General features: G+C 35.8%; 1 protein-coding gene across 1 annotated transcript; it reads left to right on the forward strand.

Moving 5' to 3' along the window:
- The first annotated feature begins 2,091 nt into the window (after positions 1 to 2,091).
- On the forward strand, positions 2,092 to 5,946 carry LOC104091864 (vetispiradiene synthase 3-like). Its single transcript, XM_018769356.3, has 7 exons — positions 2,092 to 2,354; positions 3,380 to 3,653; positions 3,893 to 4,268; positions 4,356 to 4,574; positions 4,909 to 5,047; positions 5,177 to 5,422; positions 5,530 to 5,946. Exons 1-7 carry the CDS (start codon positions 2,232 to 2,234, stop codon positions 5,767 to 5,769), a joined length of 1,617 nt encoding a protein of 538 aa, XP_018624872.1. The 5' UTR covers positions 2,092 to 2,231; the 3' UTR covers positions 5,770 to 5,946.
- Positions 5,947 to 14,128: the final 8,182 nt, after the last annotated feature.

Genomic DNA, 14,128 nt, shown 5'->3' on the forward strand with positions numbered 1-14,128 from the left:
GGCTACTGAAGAATTTGTTCTTCGCGATCGCGAAGAAAATTCCGCGATCGCGTTGTGTAATCACTGGGTAGATTATTAAAATATCAAAAATGAGGGTTTGAACCCATTTCTCATATTTTGAGCTAGAGACCTCGGATTTGGGCGATTCTTGGAGGGATTTTCAAGGAATTGGTTGGGGTAAGTGATTCTAACTCAGATTTGGTTGTTATACACAAATCTATCATTATTTTTATCATTTAATTAGTGTTTTGGGTTGGAAATATTTGAGAAAATTGTATAAACTTCATAAAGTGTAATTTGAGGATTTGAAGGTCGAGTTGGGATTGGAATTGAGTAATTTTGATATGGTTGGACTCGTGGTTGAATGAGTATTCGGATTTTGATAATTTTATCGAATTCCGAGGTGTGGGCCTAGGGTTAACTTTTTTACGTTTGTTAAAGTACCTAGCTTTATCATATGGAATTGATTCCTACGGCTTGTGTTGATTGTATTAAGTTGTTTGTGGCTAAGATAAAAAAAAAAAAAATTTAAATTATATATTCAGCATGTCTTAAAACTTTTATAGATTTGAGTAATGTTACAGAAAATATTTTACACTGCTAAAATAATTTCTTAGGACAGTGCCCAGCACAACTCAAATCAATTCGTGTACCTGCTTACAAATAATATTATAGCAGTGTTATTGTTAATTTTCGTGTGTTATTTTCCTATAGGCTCGACATTCGTATGGTGCTATCTTTAATCTTCTTCAATTTGTACTAAAAGTGGTTTACCAAATACTTTCTCCTATATAAGTAGCACGGTAGAAACAGGTGAAGCAAAAACGTCTGTGTCGACATGCCAGTTTCCATCATTATATATTTACCCCTATTTTTCGTTATTATTACATTAACTGTCATCACATAATTTTGTAAATAAAGGAAACATTTGAGGTATTTTCAAAACCTACTTTCTCTCCACAAATGCATAGTACAAAAACGTGGGACCCACAATTTAGTGAACAAAGGTAATTTTGGGGGATTTACGACAGATGCATAGTATCTAAAGTGGGACCCATTTGAACACATATTTTCAGACTTCCCCCACATATGCAAAGTACAAATTGATAAACCAAACTAATATTTGAAAATTAGAGTTTTGTTTGGACATAAATATAATTTTTGATTATTTTAGGATAACTTTTTAATATATAGTGAATTTGGGGTGAATATTTAATTATTATTTTTAATAACAAATTTTGGAGATTATGTACTTGCTTATAATATTAATTATTAAGTAATTTATTCATGTCCTTATTTGTAAATTGATACTTAAAATATTTTTTAAAAAGTTTGGTCAAACACAAGTTACTGCTCAAATGTATTTTTCAGATTGATTAGCCAAATATAAATTGTTTCTCTCCAAAAGTATTTTTTCGAAAAATATTTTTCAAAATAAAGTGATTTTTTCACCAAACATGCTATTAGTGTCATGAAAAATACTTTAGTTTCTCAAGATGGTAAATACACATGTGAATAGCATTTATCGTACCTTTATTTAATCTAAGGTAAAAAAGAATGTGGTGTGTATATTCAATTATTAGTACCAGTACGGCTAGTGTTTCATAATTAATTCTTCACTCGTCCACCAGTTGAAGTTCGAACAATTTCAATTTGAGTTACTTGATGTAAAACTTGAACAATAATACATAAAATCTATGCGCGCGCGCACACACAAAAAAAAAAAAAAAAGAGATTAAGAAAATATTCCAATTAACTCACATGCTACGAATATTGCAATCACTCATAACATTTTAAAATCCAAATTCCAACACAGTTATCATTTATCAAGAAGAGAAACATAGGAAAATAAGAGGGAAGAAGAGTCAAAGTCACAAGTGACGGCTCTATTTCCATGAGAGATGTCAATGGAGGAAAATAAGAGGGAAGAAAAGTCAAGTCACAAGTGGCTCTATTTCCATGAGAGAGACGTCAATGGAGGAAATTAAATACGTGCAATGGCTGCAATAATCCTAAAGGATAGTACTACAACTTTACAAGAATTTGAAGTTAAAGATAGCTGTTTTCATAGTTATATATAGAGGCTACTATATCTCACTATTATAATACTAACTTCCACTCTTCCACTTCCCTCTCCAATACTCTTAATTAGCTTCCAAGTGACTTTTCTAGCACCAATTAAAGGTCAAATATATAAAAAGCCCAGCTAAGATCTTATACTCTAGAAATTAATGGCCTTAGCTGCAGTGACTAATACTCTACTGCACTACCCAGAAGAAACACTTCACCCCATTCCCAATTTATCTCCATGTCTTTGGGGTGATAGTTTCCTTTCATTCGCTGTTGACAATAAGGTATATTTAGGATGTGTTTGCTACTAAAGAAAAATTTCCTGCAAGGAAATATAAGAGATCTTATTTTCTTTCGTGTTTGGATAGTAAGCAGAAAATACTATAAGAGCATTTATATATAAACATATTCTAGGCAAACCCTATAGGGACGGACTGAGTGGGTGCGGGAGAGGGGCTCAAAGAGTCGGGGGAGTCGGGAGGGGGGGTTCCATGGTTCAAAGTTGAAGGCAAAGGATGAAGGTGGTTGGCTGGGGGGTAGGGGTACTGGCGAGGTCTGGGGAGGTTGGATAGGGGGTGTGCTTGGGTGGGCCTAGGTAGGTTAGCGACGGGGATGTCGAGAGTGGATCGGGGTAGTGGGGGTAGTGGGGGTGTATTTTGAAGAGTTTCGAAAAATATTTTCCTTATTTATGGAAGTCATTTAATTGAAATTACAGGGAAATGAATTCATATTAAATATATTTTTTCATACCAAACACACTCTTACTACTCACATTATCTCATTATTCTTTTCTTTCAAAAAAAATAATATATTTCTATTTTTTGAAATGATATAACTAGAAACTTTTTATTTTATTAATGAGAAGATTTTATAGGTATACAAATATGATCCATAATCTATTTGAGATCATAAGTTTCAAAAAGTTATAGCTACACAATTATTAAAATATATTTAAGATCATAAATTTTAAAAATCTTTATTTCTTTCTTAAATTATGTTTCGAACCATACTACGTCACCTTAATTGGAATGGAGAAAATAAACCTTGTCTTTTACTCCTAACTAATGCAATAGGCTCATTTCGAACTCAATATTTTCTAGGAAACATAGATATCTAGGTAAAAATTTACTAATTAATATAATAAATATTTGATAAGAACCCATAATTTTATAGTACAACTACTTCAATGCTAAAAGCCATATTGAATCTGCCTTTGGTCTGTGTTTGTAAGATAAGGAATTTGTTTGGTGTTTTACTAATTACTATGTAGTATATGACTAGATTTTAAACATTTTCGTATACATTATAGGTTGCAGAAAAGCATGTTCAAGAGATTGAAACTATGAAGGAAAAAACGAGAAGTATGTTATTAGCATGTGGAAGAACAATATCTGAGAAATTGAATCTAATAGACATTATTGAACGCCTTGGCATAGCTTATCATTTTGAGAAACAAATAGAAGACATGTTGGATCAGATTTATAAAGAAGATCCAAACTTTGAAGGTCATGAGTACAATGACTTGTACACTTGTGCCCTTCAATTTCGAATGCTGAGACAACATTGTTACAATATCTCACCAGGTAATTAAGTTCAATATTATTATGAATCGAGTGCATCTTTCTTCTATGTGAAAATTTGGTGAATTTGTAGTATTTTTTTATTTTATTTGAATTTAACTCAAATGGAGGGACATGATGAATGAGGATTTACATAACTGACTAATAACTTGCTTGCGACTGAAACATAGTTGTATTTGAAGCTAGCTTACATGTCCATTACAAGGAAGGCTAGCTAATCTTGTTTGTTGATTTCAAATCAGATATTTTTAAAAAATTCCAATATGGCTATGGGCAATTCAGGAGGAGTCTTAGTACCGATATTTTGGGCATGTTGTGCTTATATGAAGCTTCACATATGAGGACTCATTGTGAATGTATTTTAGACGAAACACTTGCTTTCACTACGACACACCTTCAGTCTGCAGCTCAACATGATTTGAAGTCCGCTCTGAAAAAACAAGTTACACATGCCCTTGAGCAATCTTTACAAAAGGGCATACCAAGAGCCGAGACACGCTACTATATTTCTATCTATGAGGAGGATGAATCGAAAAATGATGTGTTACTACTATTTGCCAAATTGGATTTCAATTTACTTCAAATGTTGTACAAAAAAGAACTCGGGGAAATATCAAGGTATATAGGGAAATGCTTTGAGATAAAACAAAGAAAAAATAATGATTTCTCTACTCTGATAACTATTAATTATTGTGCATTTTGCAGGTGGTGGAAAGACTTGAATTTCATGACAACACTTCCGTATACTAAAGATAGAATAGTTGAGTGTCACTTTTGGACGGTAGGAGTTTACTTTGAACCTCAATATTCTCAAGCTCGTATTATGCTTGCCAAGACTATAGCAATGATTTCAATAGTATATGACACTTTCAATGCTAGTGACAGCGTGAAAGAACTTGACATTTACACTGATGCCATACAAAGGTATGAATATGAATCTAATACTTTACAATTTTATTACTAATTAATAAAAACAATTACTAGAAACCAAAAGAATTTTGTTTGCAGTGATTAAGAATGACAGTGAATTATTTTCACATTTCTTTAATTTAAGACCAACCTGAGTGACAGTGAATTTTCACTTTTTCTGTAAGTCGGGACTCGTACAAGTCAATCACCATGCGTTTTTTTCTGGCGCAACATGAGAAAATTACATAAAATTGTCTAAAAGTAGTCTTTTGCTGAGTTGAGAAACTTATTACTGTATTATTTATTATATCTTAGTCTATTATTTTTAATTTTTTATTTTAAAATATAGGTGGGACATTAATCAAATTGATCAGCTCCCAAATTACCTGAAACTTAGCTACAAAGCTCTTCTAGATCTATACGAGGATTATGAAAAAGAGTTGTCCAAGGATGGCCGATCCTCTGTTGTCCACTATGCAAAAGAAAGGGTACGTACCACTCATGCTTACTTCTAATAAATTTCATTTATGTCTCTTACTCTTGTGTACTATCTCTTTTACAATTGCAGTATTCAATGAATAACAAAGTAATCAAACACATTTTTTGATGTTGAATAGATGAAAGAAGTTGTGAGAAGCTATTATGTCGAAAAAATATGGTTCATCAAAGGTTATATGCCACATGTTTCTCAATATCTTAACAATGCTTTAGCTACTAGCACATATTACTTGCTCACAACAACGTCCTGCTTGGGTATGAAATCTGCCATCGAGGAAGATTTTGAGTGGTTGTCAAAGAAGCCAAAAATTCTTGAAACAAATGCTACATTATGTCGCGTTGTTGATAACATAGCAAGCTACGAGGTATATCTGTATTAGACAAAACAAGATCATTTTAATTGTGTTGACAAGCTAAATATAACCATACTATTGATTACATATTTAAACCTGCTTTATTATTTATATTTTAGGTTGAGAAGAGTAAAGGCCAAATTTCCACAAGAATTGAGTGTTACATGAGAGATTATGGCGTATTAACAGAAGAGCTAATGGACAAATTCCAAGAAATGGTTGAAATAGCGTGGAAGGATGTGAATAAAGGAATTCTCAAACCAACTCACGTCCCTAGGGAGATTCTTAATCGCATTCTCAATCTTGCACGTGTTATAGATGTCACATACAAATACAATCAAAGTGGTAAAAGTTTTTAAACCAAAGATATCGTTGCTCTGCTAGTGGAATCTATCGAAATATAAACCCTCAACCATATGCTGATCTAGAGAGCTGTTGGCTCCCCTTTGGAAAAAAATAATTTCTTCATGTTATTAATTTTGCATGTATGTTGTATATAGTTTATTAAACTAGGCTGTTTGTTATGTTGTGCTAAATATCCTTGCTAACTTGGGCAAAAAATCGGTACTTCGTATTTTTGGTATCTTTGAATTAAGCATATATAATTATGTTATTTAACAATGTATCCTTTCTTAACGCCATCACAACAGTTAGTTGTTTTCAATCGATACTCGTCACGCCCAAAGATTGCGTAACGCCTTAGAATCAAAATTCTTCAATAAAAAATAACTGGCTTGTGAAGAATAGATTTACTGATCTCAACCTTATAAGATAAAATGTGAGTTGATAGAATCTTGAAATAATTAATAACAAACTTAAGCAAGAATCATGACTCAATGGCAAAAACCAACTAAGAACATAGAGAAAAATTATTTATTTATGTCTTAAGTTATAATATAAATCGACCATAAAAATTAAAGCTACTAGAAACAGCAACCAAAACTCCTAAGAAGAGTTGATGAAACCCAACCAAGTTAAACCCTAATAACATAATATTCATAGGAAAAATAAAGGTGAAGAAAAGAACCCTCCAAATACTAAAAAAAGTTTTAATGCTTTGAATCTTGTTGTGGGACATCATGAGAATATCCAGGAAAGTTTGGTGGAAAAGGAAACCAAGGAGGATAGTAATAAGGAAAATATGGAGAGCTATAGCTGCCATAAGGGTTAGAGTAGGAAAAACCATTGCCAGGATTATAATTGTAAGAACCTTGAATTGGCTGCCCAGGGCCCCAGCCATAGCTATATGAGAAGGAACTTGCTTCTCCACTGCTGATCATCAATGACACACATATGCAAAGAGAGAGGAATATTATCATGGAACTTGACTTAGCCATGAATTGATGGGAAAGAATATATCGCTGAGGTAATTATTATTATAAAAATAAAAATAGATGAAATGGAATGAACTATATATGGTTTAGTATTTATAGTGTTGAGTGGAGCTGATTTTGTTTAGATGGGAGATTAGCTGTAACTTCATTTTCTTGGGGATAAGCTTTAGATGGACACTTGATAAGGTATTGAATGATGAAATGTTTTAATTGAACTAAGTCTCATCATCTTTAGTTATAATGTTATACTAGGAGTGGTATTCAATTCGAACGAAGGCTCTCCGATATGCTAGAATGTCAACGTTATCGGTGGAAATAAAATAATAAAGTAATAACTGAAAATTAGAAAAGGAATTAGGTTCATCGGATGACCAGCACATTAAAATTTAATTGAATAGAACTCTTAAATCTTGTGAAAGTATCATAAAAATTAGAATGGAGGGATAAATTGATAAACACAATTACAATCAGAAAAAGATTCGTAAATACAGTCTAAGCAAATTCTAACTTGTCTCACGGTTGGATAATGTCCAAGAAAGAAAGGTTGCTATGATGACTCGAGAGCCGATTCTATGGTTTTACGAAGTTGCTAATTTTCTTGAAAGATACACAGCATTTTTAACATAGGTGTCACGCCCCGACCTCGGGAGCGCGATCGGCGCTCAACCGAGAAAAATATCAGATACCCCGGTCGAGCAAGTCTGCACAATGTCGTCTACCCCACTCACCCAAGAATAAAGAGAAGATACATTTCATTAATTAAACAATAACAGGGTCACGCGAACAACATCATTTCATTACCGTTGGTTACTCCATTTATAAGTCTCAAAATACATTACACATTCAGAGTTTGAAGTGAAACATGCGATACAAATACAACATTTTTAGTTTGACTTTCCCAACACCAATATACAACCCACATCATGTCTACGGAGCCTCTAACAGAACCCAAAGAGTATTATGACAGTGCCGGCGACAAGGCCCCGGCTATATCTCAAAATGTTATGTACAAAGGACAAAAGATACAGGACCCCGAAATGAAGTGGGGCTCACCAAGTCAGCTCGGGAGAGGGTGTACTGCTATCACTGCTCAATGTCGCCCGCTGTGGAACCACCTGCATCCATTAAAAATGCAGCGCCCCCGGCAAAAGAGACGTTAGTACATATGGAATAGTACTAGTATGAAAACTAAACACCCCCTCAATAGAACGAATAACAGTACAATGATGAAGAAACATGAAATTAATGAGGGCCTCGTCAATATTAAAGTACCAAGTTAGGAGAAAGAATAAATTTCAAGCAAGTTTCAATATTTTAAGTTGGGAGATCTTTAGTATTGATACACCACCGTGCTTTTAGCATGGAGTCCTATATCAGCCCGATCGGCTAAGCCGTCTCACCACAACATCGTGTGGGTCGACGTCACCTCACATTCCGCTAGCAATCATCTCATCCTATTTAAGGGAAATTATGTCAACACATCAATCCCATCCCATATTTGGGGAAAACTCTCACCACCTCCCACGGGGATTTTACCCCTCACTCACTCCTACATTGACATGTGTAGTTTCAGAGTTAGGTCATTTCAACCTACCCTTCCTCGGTGACTAAACAGACATTTATTATTGTGATGACCCAAAAGGTCATCTTATGTTTAAAAACTCGATTCTACGCTCTTAAGCCTTAAAAATCTTATTTTTACCCTCTTCGATTTACGTGCGCAGTCGGGCATATTTTCGGAAAGCTTTTATGTTGAAAATTGATGAAAATAAGAATTTTGACTTAAAAGTTAATTTTAGTTGACTTCGATTAATATTTTTGGTAAACGGGCCCGGATCCGTATTTTGACAGTCCTAGTGGGTCCGTATTGAATTATGGGACCTGGGTGTATGGGCGGAATCGAATTCAGAGGTCCCTAACTCGAGTTATGAATTTTTGATGAAAATTAAAAGTATAAAAATTAATTATTTTTAAGAATTGGTTGATGTTTGGCCTTGTTGATACCGGATCCATATTTTGGTTCCGGAGTCCGATATAGGTCCAATATAATATTTAAGATTTGTCTGTGAAATTTGGTGAGAAACGGAGTTGATTTGACGTGATTCGGACGTCCAGTTGAGAAGTTAGAAATTTTAAAGTGTTCTTGAAATTTTCATTTGATTTGGTGCTAAATTTGTAGTTCTAGGTGTTATTTTGGCGATTTGATTGCGCGAGCAAATTCGTATGATGTTTTTCGACTTGTGTGCATGTTTGGTTTCGAGCCCCGAGGGCTCGGGTGAGTTTCGGATAGGCCACGGGATGTTTTGGGCTTGAAAAAATATGGTATTTTGCTGCAGCAGGTGTTCTGGCATGTCCTTCTTCGCGTTCGAGAAGGTACTCCCGCGAACGCGAAGAGTAAACTGATGAGGCCGGAATTTTCTTCTTCGCAAACGCGTAGTGTTAGGCACTTAGGGGGGGGGAGGGAGTCAGTCTTTCCTTCACCGCGAAAGCGAGCAATGTCTAGTGAACGCGAAGGCCAGGGGGTAGCCTACACGAACGCGAAGGCTTGGCAGCCTATACCCTTCGCGAACGCGATGAACACTGTCGCCCAGCACTTAACAGATTCCAAAAACCGGAATTGGTCATTTATTTCATTTTCTCAAAAACCAAATGGACTAGAGGCGATTTTCAAGAGTTGTTTTCTTCTCCAAAGTGTTGGTAAGTGATTCTAAACCATTTTCTTTCAATTACCCATTATATTTTATGAATTATCAACCTAAAATCTAGAGTTTTCATGGTAGAATTAGGTGTTTGGGTAAAAACTATAAATTTCGGAAATTTGGGGGTTTAGACCTCAATTTAAGGTCGGATTCCAAAATTAATTATATATCCGGGCTCGAGGGTGAATGGGTAAATGGATTTTGGTCCGAACCTCGGGTTTTGACCAAGCGGGCCCGGGGTCGATATTTTGACTTTTTGGAGGAAAATTTGGAAAATTTAATTTATGCAATATAATTGATTTCTTTAGCAGTATTTGATATTATTGAGTCATTTTTTAATAGATACGAGTGGTTTGGAGGTGAATTCTAGAGGAAAAGTCGTGATTGAGAATTAAGTGGTCTTCGGAGCAAGGTAAGTATTGTATCTAACCCTGACTTGAGAGAATTAGAAACCTTAGACTATTTGCTATGTGAAATTCATGTGAGCGGCGTATATGTGAGGTGACGAGTACTTATGCGCCGCCAATTTACCTGTTTTTCATGTTTCTTCCGTTTTTCTTATATTGTTCTTTCCTATGCCTAATTGCTACGTGTTTATACTAGTGTTGTTAAATTGATCGTTCTTATCATGTTTACGGATTTTCTGGTGATAATTGAGAATTTATTTCAAAGTTGAGATTGATATTGTGGAACCAAATGCTGAAGTAAGGCTTGTACTTGTTATTCTATCTCCATATTGTTATTTATGCATTGCATTATGGTAAGGGAGAGTGTTGATGCACGAAGGGTGATGTCGTGCCATATTGTGAGTGTTAATGCACGAAGGGTGATGTTGTGCCATATTGTGAGTGCTAATGCATGAAGGGTGATGCCATGCCATATTGTGAGTGTTAATGCACGAAGGATGATGCCGTGCCATATTGTGAGTGTTAATACACGAAGGGTGATATCGTGCCATGATATGAGAGTTAATGCACGAAGGGTGATGCTGTGCCGTTTCTATTGATTTATGGTGAGATTGAGAGTAAAAGCACGAAGGGTGATGCCGTGCATTTTTCCTTTACTGTATTCGTTATTTCTGTTGATTTATAGTGTATGGGTTGTTCCAGTGATCATTCTGCTATAGTTTCTTATCTCGTATTTCCCCCAGCATGTTTTCCCCTCCCGATAATTCTTGTCTAGCTCTTCATTACTGTTATTTATATATATACTATTAAATTGTACAGGTTGATTTGTAGGTATCTTGCCTTAGCCTCGTCACTACTTCGTCGAGGTTAGGCTCGACACTTACCAGTACATGGGATCGGTTGTACTGATACTGCACTCTGCACTTTCTGTGCAAATTTTGGTACCGGCTGGGGTTGATCGAGATTTTAGTTGTTGGACCCGCTATCCGGAGACTCAAGGTAGATCTGTCGGCATTCACAGACCTTGAAGTCCCCGTCTATCTTTTCAGTTTTACTGTTTCTTTCATCCAAACAGTTGTATTTCTTTCAGACTATTACTTATAGTAAATTCTAGAATGCTCGCGAATTGTGACTCCAGATCCTGGTGGTAGTAATTAATACAGTTTTTATATTATTCTGCACTTATTATATTTCATCTTAGCTAATTATTGTTATTTACTGAATGAAAATAAGGATTTGGTTTAATAATTCTCTAACGTTAGCTTGCCTAGCAAGTGAAATGTTAGGCGCCATCAAAGTCCCGACGGCGGAAATTTCAGGTCGTGACAATTATTTAAAAAATTTACAGCTCATTTCAATGTCTTTTACACTTCTCTTCATTTCATTGGCACTAGTGACCTCTATTGTAATATCATTCTCGGCACGTTAGCCATGTTTCATATCTCATGCTCACTTCTTTTGCCTTCAAACACCACTAAGGATTATCAACAACAAAGCATTTATATTTAAGATTTTAAGTACACATGTGAGCAAATAAGGGTCTTATGCACAATGAGATTTCTTACACAATTCGACATGATAGCTTTCATTAGAATCACGTCATGAAGTCATAACATGTTAACACACAACTCATACTTAGATCACATTTCCGAAGGATAACACAATAAGATAAAAGCATTCGGAATAATCAAATTTATAATGATCAACTCAGGGCTTACAAGAACATCGTGGGATTCAATTCTAAGAGAGAAGTATAGCCAATATACCTCGCCTTGAGCTTCCTGAAATTACTACAATGATTCGAAAATCTTAGCCACTTCGATCTATTTGGAAATATAACAAATTGAACATAAATTACGAAAGAGTTCATGGTTCCAACTCATTTGAGCATTTTATCAAACAATAGATGGGCATTATGATTTCAAGGTCCTCCTATGGTGGATTCCTTCATCCCACTACCCAAACTCTACCCAATTGCGCTCAACAATCTTCCCACAAACCTTGATAGTACATGCATGCATAATGAACAACTCCCACACCCAAGAATTGCTTTTCTCATTACCTATTTTCAGTTAAATCCCGAAATTGAAGGCTAGGGAGTAGAATCTTACCTCTAGGATGAAGACCTAGTGAGTTTTCCTTGTTAATTCTCCAAGCCTTGAGCAAGAATTGATGAACAATTAGTTTAGGAACCCCCTCTCACTCTAGAGCACTTCCTTACTCTCAAAATATTAGATTTTTGCTTTACAAATGGCCCTTAACATCTATATATCGAAATATGGTCGAGTTTAAAAACCAGAAAATGGACCATCTGAACACAGCTCTGCGATCGCAGAGTGGACCGCAGAATGGATATGTGGTCCGCAAACAGAAGTGATGTCAAGAACTGGGCTATTCGGGTCAGGTCTGCGGTCCGCGGACCAGTTCTCAGTTCTGCGGTCACATAATGCGCCGCAGAACTCCCCTCCAGAAATCTTCATGCTGCATCTGCGATGGATTGTGCGACCCGCGAAAGCATTATGCAGTCGCATATTGGACCGCAAAACAACCCTCCAAAATTGGCCATTTTCTGTTGCACTCTGCGGCCGATCTGCGGCCCGCAGAGTGATTCCGCGGTCGCATAGTGGACCGCAGAAATGCCCTGCTCTGCCAAAAATTTTCTTCAACTCCCCAACGCACTGTTCAACCCAAAAAGTCTGTACCGCAGTCATCAACACATAAGTCTACATTGGCATCATGAAACCCCGAATTCTAGTGAAATTTTAAGGGGCCTTACAATTGGTTAAATTCATGAGCATAAATTGAAAGTAGAAAGACTAGTTTTGGGGTGGAAAAAAAAAATTTTAAAAATGCCTAGACCACGGAAGAGAATTGTAAACCTAATTCATCCAGCAGGCTCTATTGATCATGTTCTGCTGTCTTTTAATTTTTATGACCAACATGGGATATAATAGTATGAAAGTGATGTACCATCATCTCTGTTGTTAAAATCTTAATCAAATCCTTTCAAAAGTTGGCTCATTCGTTCACATTTCGAAGAAATCTGCTCCTAAGAGAAGCTCCCTGAATTGACCACATGATCTCGTGAATGCACTTCAACTGAATCTAGCGCACCTTCAGAAAGAAAAGGAGTATGAACATGCAAATGTGGTGCCCAAGGGTGTGAACTAGCAGTTAGTGAAGCTGAAATGAATACCATGAAAAGCCAGGGATCAAGCACCAGTGGCGGCAACAAAACTAAGGTTATATCTTCCTAATTGCCTAAGCATTGATGGGCAATACCTAAATTGTTGGGAGGATTCATGTGAAGCATAGTTTCAGATATGAATGAAAAGTAGCAAAAAAGAAACTCTAATTTAAGGGATATGAATAAAGATATATAGACAAGCATTAATGCATGTTACAAAAGCTTTGGAATGAAAGAACTAAATTGGAAACTGAAACCTCCTAAAGTCGGATGAATCTGACAGTCATACGGCCAATTGAAAACTATGTCATGGCCAAACACTCTGCCTAATATTCAGATAATCTCCCTGAAACAATAGATTCACAGTGCTATCCTCCTTCAGGAGAAGCATACATAAGCAGACACATTAATAAGAGAAAAAGACATCCCAAAGGATTCAAAACTAGAGCAACTCCGAAACCCACCAAAATTCTGAAATATATTCAGAATCATTACATTCTTTCTTGGTTATACTCTACCACGATGAAACAGAAAACATTGCAAAATCACCAGAAACAACCCGAGCTGAATAGGAAAATCAAAGGCATAACGCACCCTGCAAAGAATGATGCCAAAGCTTTCAATTGGATATCTTCTTTCTACGACCTCCTCTTTTTGAGCCTTTGAGACATAATTTTTTTCTACTTGGCACAGGAAGAAAGTAGTTAATACAAATTCAACAAGATGACAAGTTTTCATAGGCTAAAATCCACCTTGAATGCACACATTTACACTGTTCTGCTCAATAGACATTCCCTGGTTCAGAACATTATTCACTCCAACACTTCATCCAAGAAACTGCTCTATAGAATGCCAAAAAAAAAAGGTAGGAAGAAAAGCCAATGCATCCATCAAAGCAAATCTCTTCCACATCAAACAAAAACAACTTTCAGAAATATGCTTTGCAACTTTGCTGCAATTGAAGTACAATAGTAGCAAGCTCAAAGGTAGCATAAGAACAAATTGATTAATGCCAGTAAAATAATGTAAGAAAGCATGAAGCGAAGTATCTCCAAACTAACAAAACAAGCCTGAGCAGATTTAGGGACGCA

The sequence above is a fragment of the Nicotiana tomentosiformis genome, chromosome 1 (genome assembly GCF_000390325.3).
Source record: "Nicotiana tomentosiformis chromosome 1, ASM39032v3, whole genome shotgun sequence".
Classification (NCBI taxonomy): domain Eukaryota; kingdom Viridiplantae; phylum Streptophyta; class Magnoliopsida; order Solanales; family Solanaceae; genus Nicotiana; species Nicotiana tomentosiformis.

What these genes read in the sequence shown, in the direction of transcription:
- LOC104091864 (XM_018769356.3), top strand. Translation starts at nt 2,232, where the DNA reads ATGGCCTTAGCTGCAGTGACTAATACTCTACTGCACTACCCAGAAGAA. An exon ending in CATTCGCTGTTGACAATAAG is followed by an intron (nt 2,355 to 3,379) that starts GTATATTTAGGA and finishes TATACATTATAG; the next exon opens with GTTGCAGAAAAGCATGTTCA. An exon ending in GAACTCGGGGAAATATCAAG is followed by an intron (nt 4,269 to 4,355) that starts GTATATAGGGAA and finishes TGCATTTTGCAG; the next exon opens with GTGGTGGAAAGACTTGAATT.